Source organism: Ahaetulla prasina, chromosome 1, assembly GCF_028640845.1.
Source record: "Ahaetulla prasina isolate Xishuangbanna chromosome 1, ASM2864084v1, whole genome shotgun sequence".
Lineage (NCBI taxonomy): Eukaryota > Metazoa > Chordata > Lepidosauria > Squamata > Colubridae > Ahaetulla > Ahaetulla prasina.
This window is the reverse complement of record NC_080539.1, coordinates 27,971,502-27,988,087: the sequence shown is the minus strand read 5'-3', so window position 1 is coordinate 27,988,087 and position 16,586 is coordinate 27,971,502. Positions and strand designations below refer to the sequence as shown.

Genomic DNA, 16,586 nt, shown 5'->3' with positions numbered 1-16,586 from the left:
GCGCGCACGCCGCAAGCAGCAGCGGGTATATTGGTGTCTCTCCCATTGCGTGCGCGCCCCCGTCTGAGCCTGGTCCCACCTCCGCGAGTCACTGAAGACGCATGCGCGTCGCTTTGCCAGGTAGATCTGTGTTAAGGAAGGCCCTATGAATAGAGGAGTGAAAGCGTGAACTTTCAACTCTATCTTATTCGTTAGTTTTAGAATGACTCCACCTGACTCTGAGAACGGCGGTAATTATATCTTGAGGACTAGAAACGCTGCTAGTCATTCGTGTTAAATTACAACTCGGGTGTCTCCAACTAAGAGTGTGGGGTTTAATTTTCCTAGCTCTGTGGCTGTAACGGTGTCGGTGTCGCGTAAGAGTGACGTACGAAAGATAGGCAGCATGGCAGCCTGCGGAAAGAGACCTGAGCATCGCGGGCCCCCTGAGCTGGTGAGCAAAGAGATAAGCCTTGTTGCAGACTGACGCGCTGGGAAGAGGTGGAAATTCTCGTGTACGTCAGTCTTTGGTGCTAACCGGTGGCACCTCCATGCTCAAAGGCAGTCTATTCTGTGTTGCATTTCCCCTTCTCTTTCGAAGCCTGCTGATTTACTCACTGCCTGTTCCTTGGGGGTCTTCGATAAACAAAATATCGTAGTTAGGGATGCATTAAAACTGAAATGCTACCTTGATGCCAGAACAAATGTAAGAGGAATAGGAGAATAACTATTAAGAATGGCAATTCTTTCAAAGTTATACTCTGGAAGGGTTTGGAATAGCCCACTCCTAATCCATAAGCTCCATTTCTGAATGAGATTCCCCAGTTATACATCTTTGGAAAGTAATGTAATCATACATGTTACATGCGTTGTGCTGCTCTTGTTGATAAAAGCAGCCTGGATAAAAGCAGTACTTTCTTAGTCCACCAAACAAGTAAATGTAATGCATTAAATCCCTGAACACTGAAATGGATTATTTCATTGTGTCCCAGTGTTTGAATTCTGACATTCAATGTGATCCTGTAGGATGGTTCTTATGATTAATCATGTAGTAATGTAGAATGGAGTCTGTATATTCAATCCACTTTGTAGTTCCAGGTTGATGAAGAACGAGGGGAAAAGAACTTCTTTGGCTTCTGGTTGGTCACCATGGAAAGGAGGATGGTGAAATAAAATGGATCCAGTCAAGTTCTTAATACTGTTACAGTATTCCTTATTTCCATCTTGCTTTGACTCAGGTTACAGGTCCAGCCTTTCATCTAAACTGTGAAATACACTGCCATTTTTGGGGATAAAAATATGTTGAAGGAGCAACATATCTGAAATAGCTGAATAGATTTTCCATTTTTGGAAGCACACTGTTTTTGCAGTTTCTGCTTCTAGGAACAAATAGGGCTGTTGGTGTTCTGCTCTTATGAGGCTCAAGGAAGCATCTGTAATCTACTAGGAAATCACTACCGTAGGGGGAGGAACACTAGCACAGAGTCTGTTTATGATCTCTTGGTAATTTACAGTGAAATCACAGTTGTTCTATAAGAGCAGTAATTTGTCCATGTCAAAATGTATTATTGACAGTAAAAAAAATTGGGATGTGGAGGATAATCTGGATTGAAAGGGAAATCTCTGTTATATACAAGACAAAATCTAACAAATGAATTCCTTTCATCTCTTTCTGATGACCTTTCCAGAGGAAGGATGAAAGGCTTTTGAATGAATCCAGCAAAACTTTTTGTGATTTTCTTTTTTTCATTTCTCTTTTCTTTCCCCCCCAGTTCTATGATGAAGCTGAAGCTCGGAAATACACACATAAGTAAGGCAATCTTGGGCTGTGAGAAGCTGCTTATTTCCAAATAGCTAATTTAAAATAAAATCCATTGGATTTTCACAGTTTGTCATATTTAATGCATATAATGTATAAGCTATGCTGTATATTAAGCAATATGTGGATATATCTTCATTTTATTTAAGCCATTAGGTTATTAGTTACAAAATGCATTTAGAGTTTTTGAAATATAGTACATTGTCAGGTTTCTCAGAGATCTGTGTCTCAGATTTAGATACATTGTACTTAAAACATAAGAGTACTCTTTAATTATTATTTTTTATCTTTTTTACTGAAATATAGATCAAAATAGATTAAAACAATTTCAGAAGATTACAAAGAAGGTAGTCAGGTAGAGCTTCCCTTATCACAGTTAAATTGCAGTTACAATGTTGGTGTGAATGTGTCAAGGGAAATTGGGCTTTTTTGCAGAATGGAAATAGAAGTGCCAACATGAAAGGTTCTTGAATGTGTTGCTGAAGAAGGAATGATTCCTTAAAAGGTGTGATGCTAAGTATATTGTGGGTGTTGGAAAAACACTTGTCCATCTGGAACATTCATTGGGAGTTATCATATGTGGCTGTCAGCAGCCTCCATTTGTCCCTATTCTGTAAGGAGGAAAACTGAAAGGGAGAAGAAAAAAACCACCTTAAAGAATCCTTATAGTGGATTGACCCATTTTGTCTTTCTTAATGTTGCAATAGCAATAGCACTTAGACTTATACACTGCTTCATAATGCTTTTACAACCCTCTCTAAGTGATTTACAGAGTCAGCATATTGCCCCCAACAATCTGGGTCCTCATTTTACTGTCCTTGGAAGGATGGAAGGCTGAGTCAAACCTTTATGAATTGAACTGCTGGTAGAAGGCAGAGTTAGCCTGCAATACTGCATTCTGACCACTCTGCTACCATGTACCGTTTCTTCTCCTGAGTTCCTGGAATAGACTGCTTATTGATCTTACATTTTCCCATGAGTATTTAAGAGAATATGGTGCGGTATGCATGTTCGTTTCTTGATGGCACTCATGTATTCAATTTCCATCCTCTAGCTCTCGAATGATTGAGATTCAGTCTCAGATGTCAGAACGGGCAGTGGAATTGCTGGGTCTCCCAGAGGATCGTCCATGCTTTTTGCTGGATGTTGGGTAAATTCGTTTTGTTGTTCTTAAGGGATTGATCTACCAGAATAGAAATGGGTTTTAAGTTTATTTCCCTAGGAAGTGATACCATGTTTGCATTGCCCTCCCCCACAATCAATATAAGCTCCTTTAGTATCTAAATTTTAAAAGTCTCCTTGAAGCATGACTGGTTATATATCAAAAGCCCTTCTTTAGGAGCGCAGCAATTACCTTTAAATGCTAGGTGTTGAATCATGGCCTATTAAGTCCATTGTTACATTCCACTGAAAGCAGCTCTGCCAGGTTGAAGGTAGAATGATGGCTTTCATGTGACCACCATTCTGAGATTTTCTTCCTATTTAAAAGTGGAAATGTAGACTGTTGGGTTGCCTCCCTCCCAAGCAAACTCTGTGCAGTGCCATTTAGCTGCAGCTCATCGTCCAATAAATGTTGTCTGATGTCCCTCCAGATGGAAACAAATATGCAAATTGTGTATTAGAATATCACTGTGGTATCAAGAATCAAATCAAAGTTTCTGCCTTGGCTATATTGACATATATGTCCTGAAATTGGCAATTTTGGGGACAAGGAATCAGTGAAATAGGTTGTTATTACCCCATCCAACAGTGTGATCAAGTGGGAGGGGGGCATGTTTGTAAATTTAAGCCACCTTTCAAACAGTTGTAAATTCCTGAAGTATTAAAACAGTTCTTTCCCTCTTCCATTAACCACATCTTCATTTTAAAATAGATGAGTTTTGCATTTAGGGGTAGGTTTGCTTTGATCCATAAATCTTACCAAGATCTTGTTTAGTGAAAAGGGGAGCAGGTATTTATTTGCCCTAATTGTACTTTTCCTATCAGCTGTGGCTCTGGTTTAAGTGGTGATTATATCTCTGAAGAAGGGCACTGTTGGGTTGGTATGGACATCAGTCCAGCCATGCTTGGTGAGTAGATCTCTTGTTTTACTCTCTCCGTAGCTAAACTTTCATGCTTGGGAAATGGCAGCGTCCTGCTTTCTTTATTCTAATTAGATGTAGCCATGGAGAGAGAAGTGGAGGGAGATCTGATGCTAGCAGATATGGGCCAGGGGATTCCCTTCCGACCTGGAACATTTGATGGCTGTATCAGGTAAGAATTTTGTAACAACCATCACCCATAACCAGTTACTACAAGATAGGGAAAATATCATATTCACTGCCCTGAATTATTTTCTTGCAGTATTTCTGCAGTCCAGTGGCTCTGTAATGCTGATAAGAAAACTCATAGCCCTCCAAAGCGACTGTATCGGTTCTTCTCAACTCTATATACTGCTCTGGTAAAGCTTTGTTTTTCTGTTATTTAAACCTTCCCCCACTTAGGGTTTCTAATTAAGGAGGGTAAGAGATCCTACCTGTATTTTACAGCTTGACAATTAGCTGTTATATATAAAGTACAAGTAAGGTGACAGGAGGAAAGTAAGAGAGGGAGAGGTGGATCAATATGATTTATGTGTAGGAACTTGAAATGTGATGAAGTAGGCAGGTTCTGTTTTCCCCCTTTCCCTTTTGCTATTCTGAGAAAACTTGGAGAAGAGTTCAGTCTTCATTCCGTGTTCAGATCAATAAGAAGATTGATTTTGAATTCAAATGGAAATTGCAGCTGTCCTAATGGTTAGGCTTCCCTAGCAAAGAAGGTTCAGAGACTAAAGCAATGTTTCTCAACTTCAGCAACTTTAAAATGTGGGGACTCCCAATTCAGCGAATACTCCAGTCAGCAATGCTGGCTGGGGAAACCTGGGAGTTGAAGTCCACTCATGATAAAGGTGCCAAGGTTGAAAAACATTAGGTTAAAGCTTCTGCAGTATGTAGGGAAGTAATGCTCCTCCACCACCGCTGGTTAGATACAGCTGAATGAAAAAGAGTTTTAAGGATGAGAGTGGGGAAACATTCTGCCATAGCTTAGTGTGGAGCAAACTTGGCATGAAGAAGATATTAGAATGTTCAGGAAACTATGATCTTGGATAGTAGAGCTGGTTCCACTGCCATTCAAAGCAGATAATATCGGGCTGGATTAACCATTAATCTTTGACAAAAGGTGCTTTAATATTTATTTCTCATAAATAAAATCATGGTCAGATTGCAAGATCTCATATATAACTTGACATTTTGTTTTCTAGGCCCGAGGAGCCCGTGCTGTTCTACAGTTATACCCAGAAAACTCTCAGCAGGTTTGTGCCTTGGGGCTGGAGGGAAAAACCTACTGAAGTAGGAAGGGATGTAGAGGAAGGTATTGTGCCTATGAAGATTCTCAGTCATCCAGGTCAAGGTTATCCCAAAGGTGCTTTTTCAAGAGGCAACTGGACTTTCTGATTTTTTCTTCGAAGATATTTCGCTTCTCATCCAAGAAGAAGCGAAATATCTTCAAAGAAAAACCAGAAAGTCCAGTTGCCTCTTGAAAAAGCACCTTTGGGATGTTCCTATTGTGTTTAGCTTTAAAATGGTTTGCATTTAGTTTTTAAAGTGGGCATTTCTTCATACGGGCTATCTGTAGTTCTAACTGAGCTTGCAATCCAGAAGCTGGCAAACTACAATCTGTTATCTTTTTTTCACGCAGTTTGTGAAGTGAGTAGATGCATGGATAGGTGGGCAGAAAGCAGATTTCCAAGCCAAAATTGAGCTCCCAGGGCAAGGTGCAGGGCTAGGAGTGGAGTGTCTTGAGCAGCAGCATCTATCAGCAGCCTCCTTGCTGGTAGACTGTGGCTTTCAATAGCTGCCGCACTTCTTGGTTTGCAGCTCTGCCAGCCATACCAGGGGCCTGTATGAAAGTGCAGGAGGGTAGGATCTCACCTTTTACAGAAAAGTTTGCCAATTCCTGTGCTGATGCCCAGTAGAAGTGCAGAAGCAAATTTTAAAAAAGGGCAAGTTCCTTTGTAAGGATAGAGGAGGGTGTGGAATGTTTAGAAAGGTCTATTGGACGAGGGAGCCTGGCCCTTCCCATCCTCAAGAGGGAGGTCTGTAGATTCACTGAAGTTCTTTCTCTTGGCAGCTGGAGCTCATCACCACCCAAGCCATGAAGGCAGGTTTCACAGGTGGCATGGTGGTAGACTACCCCAATAGTACCAAAGCCAAAAAGTAAGTCTTTTGCTATCTGGGGGAAGGTTGGTAGTTCAGGTTCTGGGGAGATGAGGATGTTCCACAAGGCTCACTGTGTGACGTTTTTGGATCAAAAGCGATACGAAGCTCTCTGATCAGTTCAGTGCATGCGTAGCTTCAAGTTTTGGGTAATTGATTACTATTTGTGAAGATTCAATTGTACCAAACAATATTATGGTTTATATGTTGTGTACAATTAGGTAAGGACCCCTTCTTGAAACACTTTTCATGAGAGATCCTTCAATCTAACATGGCAGACATGTTCAGATCTCAGCTCTTGTGGGAAATTTAAGGACATAGAACATTCCAAGTTATCTCATGCAGTTCTACAGGGCTGTTCAATTCATTGAAATAAATCCCATGTTTCTCTTTTCCAAGCACTTCATTTTGATGAGGAGGGACCACTATTCAGTACTGGATCCTTTTTAGATAGCAGAAAAAGCCTTCTCTTCTGGAGATCTTTGATTGCTTCTAAGAGTCAGTACTAGATGGCCCCAACTTATCATCTTTCAGTAGAGTAGCTCCTTTGACAAGTTATTTAGTAAGTTCCTTTCCGTGTGTATATTTGATATTCGACTTATCTTTTTCTTTTTACAGATTCTTTCTCTGTCTCTTTTCTGGCATATCTGATGTATTACCAAAGGTAATAAAACTGATGGGAAAATTGAACTGCTTTAATCTAGAATGCTTCTACAATGAAGGACAAAGGAAGATTCTTGACAGATGAGATGGCCTTTAATTCCTCTGGCACCTATCTCACTTCCAAATGCTTGTCTTTCAAAAGGCATATTTTCAATTCTTGTCAAATTAAAGAGTATTTTGTTTACTAAGCAGCATGTTTTTTTTTGCTCCAGAATGACAGGTTGGAACATTTAAGCAAAATCTGATCTCTGCTAAGCATTGAGCCTCTCAATTAAGATGGTCTGTGGCTTTTAAGTTCACTGCCTGGATCACTTAATTGTACCTCCCTATGTAATAGTCTGTAATAATGACCTTGAGGCCAGACAACAATCAGGCAAAAGGGCAGCTGAGTCCAGAGAAAGAATGTGGTATGGCGAATAACTCAGAAAGAATCCTCTTTAGTCTCTTGGATTGTAAAGATGAGGTGGGAGAGAAATACTTTCAGACTTGAAAGATTCTGATAATGTAGCCTTTCGGGTAAAGTTAGAGCTAGCATTTTTGGGTGTGCTTCTTGTCTGAACTACCTTGTAAGGCTGACACGCCTTGATTTTGTTTTCGTGGTTGGTGTTTCTCTTTCATTTAAATTCATATGGATTGTTTTATTTTGTGGTTTTGGCAGGGTCTTGGTACAGATTGCACTGAAGAAGAGACCACACAGGCCAAGTTCACCAATGAAAGGTACCAAGGCCAGAAGTGGAATCAGGAGGCCATTGGGTTTAGGGTGGTTCAGACTGAATTGACCTCTTGACCTCAGAGCCCAAACTGCAAAATAAGAGCAAGAGTGGTTTGCCTTCTGGGGGTCCTGAGAAAAGCAAGAGCCTATAAGCAAGTTGTCTAAAGCAAGTGTTGTTTGCAGTTGAATATCTTCTATGGCAGAGGTCTTCAAACTTGGCAGCTTTAAGACTTGTGGACTTCAACTCCCAGAATTCTCCAGCCAGTATAGCTGGGAGTTGAAGTCCACAAGTCTTAAAGCTGCCAAGTTTGAAGACCTCTGTTCTATGGTGTGTGGGCTTGATCGGCAAATCAGCAATGTCTCCTCCTTCCTAAAGCTGTGAAAGGCTACATTTCCCCTCTTCATGGCTTGGGGGAGAGACAAACAGCAATAGCCAGAGGTTCATTGTCATGGTAATCAACAGCCTAACTGCCATGTTTTCCTGCCTCTGACACGCTGCTAATGGAAATGCTCTGATTTGGTCAATAAATATGAATTAGTGGATGTGTAGGCCAATCTTATCTAATCAATGTAGTTCTCTCCCAATATTGGCTGGGAGTTAGAAAAACGAAATCCAACATCCTTCCCGAGTAAGGGTGGGATAGTTTCTACCATTTGTTGCACTGGTCTTTTAAACTCTAGTAATATACTATACAATAATGCTGTTACTTCATTTCCACCCTCAAAGTTTTTTGTTTTTTTTTAAATTTAGTCATTTCAGGGAAATCACATCTTTCTATATGGACTATCTTGAGGCTTTATTCTGATTTCTCCCTTAGCAGGCTAGATGAGCCTCTTTTTAAAAGCGGGAGCTTCTCAGTGACAGCCCCAGTTGACAATTGACAAAGACTTTGAGCAATTTGTACAGTTTTCTACTTGTTGGTAGACCTTTTAAAGCAGGGGTCTCCAACCTTGGCAACTTTAAGACTTGTCGACTTCAACTCCCAGAATTCCTCAGCCAGCTCTGGGAGTTGAAGTCCACAAGTCTTAAAGTTGCCAAGGTTGGAGACCTCTGTTTTAAAGGACCTTTTAAAGTCCATTGAAGGACCTTTGAAAAAGTAATACTTTTTGTGTTGCTTCTTTGCTCTATTTTTCTTCTTTTTTAAAGAAGTTTTTTATTAAATAAACATTAAAAACCTTGGACACAGTGTGACCATCCTGGTTTTATCATTTCCATACATATTTTTAACATAACAACAAATACAGTTTCTATTTATCATACATTACTACTTTGATCTTATAAACATATCCCTTGTCCTCATTTGTATATTTGTCTAAATATTGTCCATTTTCAGTTCTACAAACTCTAAATCTTTTTTGCTCTGACTTCTTTTCCTCCTTTCCGACCATTGGTACAGTTTGTTCCAGATTTCATAGTATTCTGTAAATGGACAGGCTGACACTTGAACTCAAAAACAAGGGCCTCTGGTGGCTCAGCTAAGTCTGTCTGTTATTAACACAGCTGCTTGCAATTACTGCAAGTTCAAGTCCCACCAGGCCCAAGGTTGACTCAGCCTTCCATCCTTTATAAGGTAGGTAAAATGAGGACCCAGATTGTTGGGGCCAATAAAAGTTGACTTTGTATATAATATACAAATGGATGAAGACTATTGCTTAACACCATGTAAGCTCCCCTGAGTCTTCGGAGAAGGGCGGGATATAAATTCAAATAAATAAAAAAAAGGGCGAGACAGAATGCTCTATTTCTATGTTTTGCTGTTTTCTGAGGCTACTTGGCATTGAACTAAAGTAACAACTGATAATATTTGTGATTTTTTTTTTCTCAAGGATCCGGTTTAGAAATGCCAAAGAGAAGTCCGTGAAGAAGAGTAGAGACTGGGTGTTGGAGAAGAAAGAACGGCGACGACGACAGGGCAGGTAAGTCTGAACTCTGCATCTTCCTTCAGATCAAGATTCCTTTATGTCCCATAGAATGGGCCCAGGCTGTAACCTATGGCCTTAGAGTTACATCTGGCTTCTCTTTTGGGGAGGCTTAGCAGATCCCACCAACTAAAATAGCTGAGAATTGTTGGTATAGTTTCCTATCATTTTTAGGCAGGAAACAGATACGAAAGCTGTGTTTGCGTGACATGGCTGACCTTGCAATCTCTTTTGCAGCCAAATGTGCTGGCAACATCTAATAGCAGATGGCTTTGTCAGACTTTCTGTGGCTGTTTTACCCAGTTTACTGGAAAAAGCAGCTGCTCCTGCAAAGGAGGTTAGCATTTCCCTTTCCTCTCCCAGGTATCATTTGTGCCACATCAAAATGTAAAATACAATTTAAATTTGATGCACCACACTTAATTTTCAAGTGCAGTATTACATTGCTTCTTTTCATTTATTGATCATTATTTTAAAACAGTAAATAAATAAATAAAAGTTCTGCACATGATCTTAGCCAAAAGGCTGAGAATCTATTGGAGCATGATCAGGATCAAAGCCAGGATTGGTGACAGTCTCAGCTACCCTCATGAAAATCAGAATGGGCCAGAGACAAAACGCCATAGGCCTTGTTTTTACAACACCTGTGACATTGTCTTCATCATGGGACAGAAGAGAGGCAATTAAATCCTCAGTAAGTCATTCATACGGTGCACCAATCCACGCCTCTTACATCATAAGGATAGAATAGGGCATACCATTCTACTAAATTAGATTTAAGCTACTTAAATCTCCAGGTGGGAAAAACTGGCTTCCTTCTGTGTGTGATATAGCCCCAACCACTTTCCATGCCCATTGTGCCTCTTGCCTTTCCAAAAAAAATGTTGATAATTGTCAGTTACCAAAGTTGTTAACGTGATTCTCCCCCCTCCCCCTCCCCACATTTGAAGTTTTGCAAAAAATCCTCCTATGTCTCCTTGCATTTTGCCCAGTCTTACTTTGTTTTCTTTTACGGTTCATCTGCAGGAATGTGAGAGCAGACACAAAATACACAGGTCGAAAGCGAAAACCTCACTTCTGACTTCCTGCTAATTGGATTGAAGTAGTTCTTTGGAGGTTCTTTTGGAGCTGGGCTGTTTCGTTGTGGGGTGGAAAAGGAAGAAGCAAATTGAACAGAAGCTGCTGAAGACTTCCAGGCTGGCCACAGTCCCTTCTTTGCTCCTACCCCTTTAAAAAAAGCATCTCACAGAGAATATGGGACCCAGACAATTCACTATGTTTCTTTGCTACCTGATTCTCCTTTGGTTCCTGATAGTTTCAGATTAGGTTGTGTTTGGTTTTACTACTCCAACTCTCAATTAAATGAGGTCTTGGAAACAGATTCTGTGTCATTGCTACTTGGTTTAAGCTGCTGCAACTGGGGGTGGGGGAGCATCAACAGCCCCTGATGTATTTTGAGATTTCTATGCCTGCTTTAAAAGCTGGAAGAAATTGACACTGCCCTGTAGCTATTCTGGACCACAACCAACAACACAGGGAAAAATCTGGGCTTAGGACATCAAGCAAAATATCAAAATTAGCAAAAATCTGGGCTTAGGTGATCATCAAGCATCTTACTTTGTGTGCCTTAAAAAGGGTGCTGGTGGACCCCATCTCAGTCTGAGCTTTGTTCTGAGCAGAAGCAAATCAGTGAAGAAACAAAACACTATTTAAAATTTTCTAGTTAGCGACATTTGAAAAAGGTACCGTATTTTTTGGAGTAAAACCTTAGTTTTTGGGGAGGAAAATGGGAAAAAAATCTGCCTACCAGGTATTCATCTGGCTATTCCTTAGTCTGGTTAGCTTCAGCACATTAGTTCGCTGTTTTTGAGCGCTGGGGATAAAAGCACAGCTGATCTTAGGGGAGAGAATCAGTGAGAAAAGCAGGCAAAGCTGGAAGTTCGCTAACGCCTTGTTAGGGCTGAAAAACAGTTGCTAAAGCAGAGCTGATCTTCGGCGAGAGAAGCAATGAGAAAAGCAGGTGAAGCACGGAAGATCAGTTCGTTAGCACCTCAGGGCTGAAAAAACACTTTGTAAAAGCTATATTCAAAGTATAAGACGCACCCAAAATTTCAGCCTCTTTTTTTGGGGGGGAGTGCATCTTATACTCTGAAAAATATGGTATGTGTACCATATCAGAAATAAGAAAATATCTTGATAAGTTAATTACTTGGCATGGGGTTCTGCTTTAAACTCATTTCAATATTCATAAACTGAATATTTATCTGCTGTAATAAATACGGTAATTCAAGAGGTGTACACTTTTAAAATTAAATTCCATATAACCATATATATTCCATATCTCAGAAGCTGTGTAAGTACAGCTTATCCCCCCTCTATGTTCCAGTTCACAGAAGGCTCAAAAGGATGACATATTTGATATAAATATTCTTTATTCTACATAAAAGTTCATTCATAAAAGAAAGCTGTTTCCCTCCTGAAGTTTGGAGGTGATGAGGGAAAGATATTTGGGACAAATTGAGCCAAAAAAAAAAAAAAAAGGCTGGAATGTAGAAAGGAGGCAATAGAGCAGATGTCTTCAAACTTGGCAGCTTTAAAACTGTGGACTTCAACTCCCAGAATTCTCCATCCAAGTACGCTGGAGTTGAAGTCCACAAGTCTTAAAGCTGCCAAATTTGAAGACCTCTGCAATAGAGGATTAGTTCCAGATTCCCCAAGCTGGAAAGTGAGACTGGAGGGTCACAAGAGACAAGGGCACTTAATTCACATTGTACAGCAACATTACAACTCCTGGGGAGGCCTCTATGACAGCATAGGTGAAATGTCTTCCCCTGCAAGAAGGCTGAATACTGCAACAGGAGACTACAGTGGCACTTCAGAGGGTTTTTTTTAAAGATTAAAGATGATTGACACGTTTTCTCTCAGTATCTGGAGAGATTCCTGAAGCAGGGACGTCTTAGTAACAGCTCTATTTTTGACATGCAACAAAAGGAAGGTGTGAATAGAGGGAGGAGCAGTAGCTGCCCTAATGCTGCAGCAGAGCTTTTGCTCCGTGCTGATTGTAGAAAAGCTAATTAAGGTCACCCAAACCGGGGAAAATGAAGTGGCTTAACAGGTTTCAGAAGGTGGGGGAACTGCCAAGAGCAAAATTGAAACTTGATTATAACTATTCAACAGAGAGGTTATTTTCAATATTTACTACTATGGAAGAAAAAAACAACAACCACCTATTGGCAGGGAGGAGCCAATATCTGCAACCAGTCTTTCAAGTGTGAACTTTGCCTAACCATGTTTTAGTTCTGGAATTGCAAGGTTTGAACAAATGAGTTTTTGAAGCTTATCTGTGCTACGTCACTCCGTCTTGACCGATTCCTGCAATGAGGATTATGTAAGCTCTCTATCCTTGAACAGACTCTATTGAGAGTTTTTTGTTTCCCAATAAGCCATTTCTGACTAAGGCAAATTGATAAGAAGCAAACATCCCTTAGGGCCAAGGATAGGGAAAGCAGGTCAGAATTTTACTGTATTATTGTATGAGAAATACTGCTGGTATTGTGAAGCAGCTGGAAGAGCTACGTTAAGACTAGAGAGAGAGGTTTGGCAATTTCTGGGTAGCTTGGAATAATCATAGGAGGCAGCTTGTGACATACAAGAGGAGAAGATGGCCGACCCCACCGGTTTTTTCATCAAAAGCAGGTCCAGCAGCTCCTCTAAGAGGAAATGCAGTCTGCATTTCTCAAGAACCACCTGGTGAAATCCTCAGTTAGCCCACAGGAAAAAAGAATGTGGAACTTGATTAATAACGAGCCTTTTGCTGTTGGACAACGTAGTAGACAGGTAGAGTCAGATACTCAGGTACTGACAGTGCCATTTTACAGTGGCAGAAACTGGACTAGCCCAGTTGTTCATAAGCACAAAGAGGCTAATTCAAGGCCAAGGAGGTTTCAGTCTCTGGCATAGCTCAAGCACCCAACACGTGTATTGCAGGCATGATGAAAGTTTATGGAACGAGGCACGGAGTTGATACAATTCCAACCTTCATTGAAGGCAGGGTCCTCGGCTGCTTTATTCCAGTGGGCGTAACTGAATTTTCCACATGCCACAAGTGCCCTTGTCCCAATCATAAAATACCCATTTACCAGAGGGCAAAATGAGTGAGAATTCCATTTCCTTTCTAACTCAAAAAGTTTACTACCAGCCTGATTAGCCTTCATCTTTTTTGCAGCCACCATTTTATTTCCAAACATATAAGGATTAAAAAGCCAACTCTGAAATAAAACATTTTTTAAAAACAAAAATTGGGACAGAAGGTCTGGTGAGGGCCAAGGAATGCCCTGGACAGATTAGCCCACAAACATTTTAATAGGCCCTCCACATAAGGCTGCTTCTCATAATATTTTAAACTCAGATTTGTTGTGTTGTATGACGGAGGCGCTGCGATTTGTCTGGAACACATTTCCAAAAAACACATTTGTAAATTCCCATTTTATCATCCGCCAGCCCTTTGGTTAATATCCAGAAGACCTAATTGGATGTGGTGAAGCTTACCATTGACTCCTCCAATTTAACTGGTTGTTTAGAAGTAATCATTAGTGGTTTTGTCCTAATTTTATGTTGCAGGTCACCTTTCTGCTTTTTTTGTTAAGAAAACAAATCTTGAATGACGTTTTAAAGAAATACATTACATTTTGCTTACAGGAAGGCAAGAGGGGGGGAAAAAAGCTCAGTGATGGTTCTTCAGAAATTGAAAAAGGGGCTTGTGAAGTTTCCGCTGAACAGAAATGGCATTCAGGGCAGAACTGTGGAAGACACAGATTTGGGCCTGGTGGGCCATACCCACCTCTTACCCCTGGCTGGGCAGCTGCAGAATTAAAAACAAACACAGAATACTCTAGATGAACAGGCCTGCAACACTACAAAGAGGTCCTTGCCCATGGCTAAAAAAAGAGGAAGACTGGCCTGGTTGGAGCTAACAGCTATTGCCAAAGAGGCTCCCCTACCTCTTAACAAGCAGCCGGGCAGAGGACACAGTTCTGGTGACAGGTGATAATGACCAGACCGTGTCCTTGCCAAGGCAGGGATTGGATTAACTGTGCATAGCTGTCCTAGCAAATTCTTATTTTGGGGAGAAGAAAGAGGACTTCACTGGAAGGGAAAGGGATTCGGTTTGAGGAGATCTGACCATCAAGAAGAGGTCAAAAGGTGGTGGAAATGCTTGAGCATGTCATGCACACATTGCCTTCCCACCATCCCACCCTCAGCACCATCCCACCCCCAACACGTACACTGTACTTAACACATAGTGTTAACACAAATAATCATGCATTAGAGACGAGAGCGCTGTTCCGCCAGTTTTCTCCAACGGCGGCTATAGGGTTTGGATGGGCCAAGTGGGTGGTGGGCTGGGTGGCTCCGGTGCTCCTATTCATCTCCTTACTCCCATAAGCAATATTCTTGGATGGTTGCAACGTTTTAGCCAAAAATCCCGCCAATAGTAGAAGCAATGACAATTCCCAGAACGACGCAGCAGATGATAATCATAATCTTCTTCTGCAAGAGAAAGGAAGAAACAACAATTGGTTTCAGTAAGGGCCGTAATAGCTCAGGCTGTTAGAAGCCTGTTATTAGAACACAGCAGCCTGCAATTACTGCAGGTTCAAGCCCGGCCCGAGGTTGACTCAGCCTTCCATCCTTTATAAGGTAGGTAAAATGAGGACCCAGATTGTTGGGGGGGCAATAAGTTGACTTTGTAAAATATACAAATAGAATGAGACTATTGCCTTATACACTGTAAGCCGCCCCGAGTCTTCGGAGAAGGGCGGGATATAAATGTAAATAAATAAAAAAAAAAAACTTGGTATGTCTGGTTTAATGAAAAGAAAGACTAGGGGAGACATGATAGCAGTCTTCCAATATCTCAGGGGCTTCCAGAAAGAAGAGGGAGTCAAACTATTCTCCAAAGCCCCTGAGGATAGGACAAGAAGCAATGGGTGGAAACTAATCAAGGAGAGAAGCAACTTAGAACTAAGGAGAAATTTCCTGACAGAACAATTAATCAGTGGAATAACTTGCCTCCAGAAATTGTGAATGCTCCAACACTGGAAGTTTTTAAGAAGATATTGGATAGCCATTTGTCTGAAGTGGTGAAGGGTTTCCTGCCTAAACAGGGGGTTGGACTAGAAGATCTCAAAGATCCCTTCCAACTCTGTTATTCTATTCTATTCTATTCTATTCTATTCTATTCTATTCTATTCTATTCTATTCTATTCTATTCTATTCTATTCTATTCTATTCTATTCCACAGATTTGAGAGATGATCCTGAGCTTGCATAGGTTACAGCAAAGGGAGAAGAGAAGCAAGGGCTGTTCCACTGAACTGCCCTACTTCCTGGTGTGATTTGATTCCAGATAGCTCACCTATGGCATGCCTTCATCACTGTTCCTTTTCTGTTATGTTTTTTCAGAATTTAGGTAGGTGGGTGAAGGATTGGTATTTTGTTTTTATTTGATTTATTTAGCTTAAAGAAATGGAATCTGCGAGTGTCTTTTTCTTTCTCCGCCATCTCTTTTTCCTTTCATATCATATATTTTGATCGTTAAATGTACAGGCAGTGACTTAATTCTTATTTTAGGCTGAGGAATATGGTAACAATGTTAAAGATGTCTTTAAAATTTATTGTAAGGATCCTTTAAGATGATTTAGGTTAAGGGACCTGACGTGAAAGGCAGTTTGGAAGCTATTACTGGTCCAAAATTCAGCCCCCTGCCTGCTGGATGATGAATGATGACACAGCAAAATAATAGAAATCTTACAGGACCTAGACTGTAGCAGTTAACCTCTGGGTCCAGTTCAAGGTAATGACTATTGCCTGTTTAGAGCACTTAGCACTTAGATGTGTAAACCGCTTCATAGTGCTTTACATCCCTCTCTAAGCGGTTTACAGAGTCAGCCTATTGCCCCCAACCATCTGGGTCCTCATTTTACTGACCTCGGCAGAATGGAAGACTGAGTCAACCATGAGCTGGTCAGAATCAAACTCCTGGCTGTGGGCAGAGTTAGCCTGCAAATACTGTATTCTAACCACTGCGCCACCACAGCTCCTTTCTCATGGTTTATGGTTCAGTTCCTTGTTACCTTTAGGCTTGTCTGAGACAGAAATAAATCTATCCATCCCTTCATGCATTTCATGGTCAGGCTAGAGTTCCTCCTGAGAGAGGTCCATGGAAAGAGGTCAGGGAGCAAGACTCTTTAGTGGCA

The 16,586-nt window shown here is 40.9% G+C and overlaps 2 protein-coding genes and 1 non-coding gene across 5 annotated transcripts in view; 2 read left to right on the top strand and 1 right to left on the bottom strand.

Annotated features, from left to right (window-relative positions):
* The first annotated feature begins 124 nt into the window (after positions 1-124).
* BUD23 (BUD23 rRNA methyltransferase and ribosome maturation factor) lies at positions 125-10,709 on the top strand. 3 transcript variants are annotated; one of them, XM_058164571.1, is made up of 13 exons: positions 125-230; positions 328-433; positions 1,752-1,789; positions 2,853-2,948; positions 3,785-3,867; positions 3,955-4,051; positions 4,142-4,238; positions 5,079-5,129; positions 5,948-6,033; positions 6,652-6,697; positions 7,355-7,413; positions 9,236-9,325; positions 10,355-10,709. In XM_058164571.1, the coding sequence occupies exons 2-13, from the start codon at positions 386-388 to the stop codon at positions 10,407-10,409; spliced, it is 846 nt and encodes a 281-aa protein (XP_058020554.1). In that variant the 5' UTR covers positions 125-230; positions 328-385; the 3' UTR covers positions 10,410-10,709. The 3 variants fall into 3 exon arrangements, with proteins under 3 accessions (XP_058020554.1, XP_058020553.1, XP_058020555.1); XM_058164570.1 differs by having other exon boundaries at positions 128-433; XM_058164572.1 differs by lacking the exon at positions 1,752-1,789 and having other exon boundaries at positions 128-433.
* LOC131189403 (small Cajal body-specific RNA 20) lies at positions 7,766-7,904 on the top strand. The gene has a single exon (XR_009153017.1). It is a non-coding gene; the product is annotated as a small Cajal body-specific RNA 20 (non-coding RNA).
* A 1,123-nt stretch (positions 10,710-11,832) lies between the features above and the next one.
* The window catches only part of STX1A (syntaxin 1A), a 72,896-nt gene continuing 68,142 nt past the window's right edge, over positions 11,833-16,586 (bottom strand). Inside the window, exon 10 of the mRNA XM_058164575.1 lies at positions 11,833-14,878. Coding sequence (XP_058020558.1) covers positions 14,801-14,878 — 78 coding nt within the window. The 3' untranslated portion in view covers positions 11,833-14,800. The remainder of the gene's footprint in view (positions 14,879-16,586) is intronic.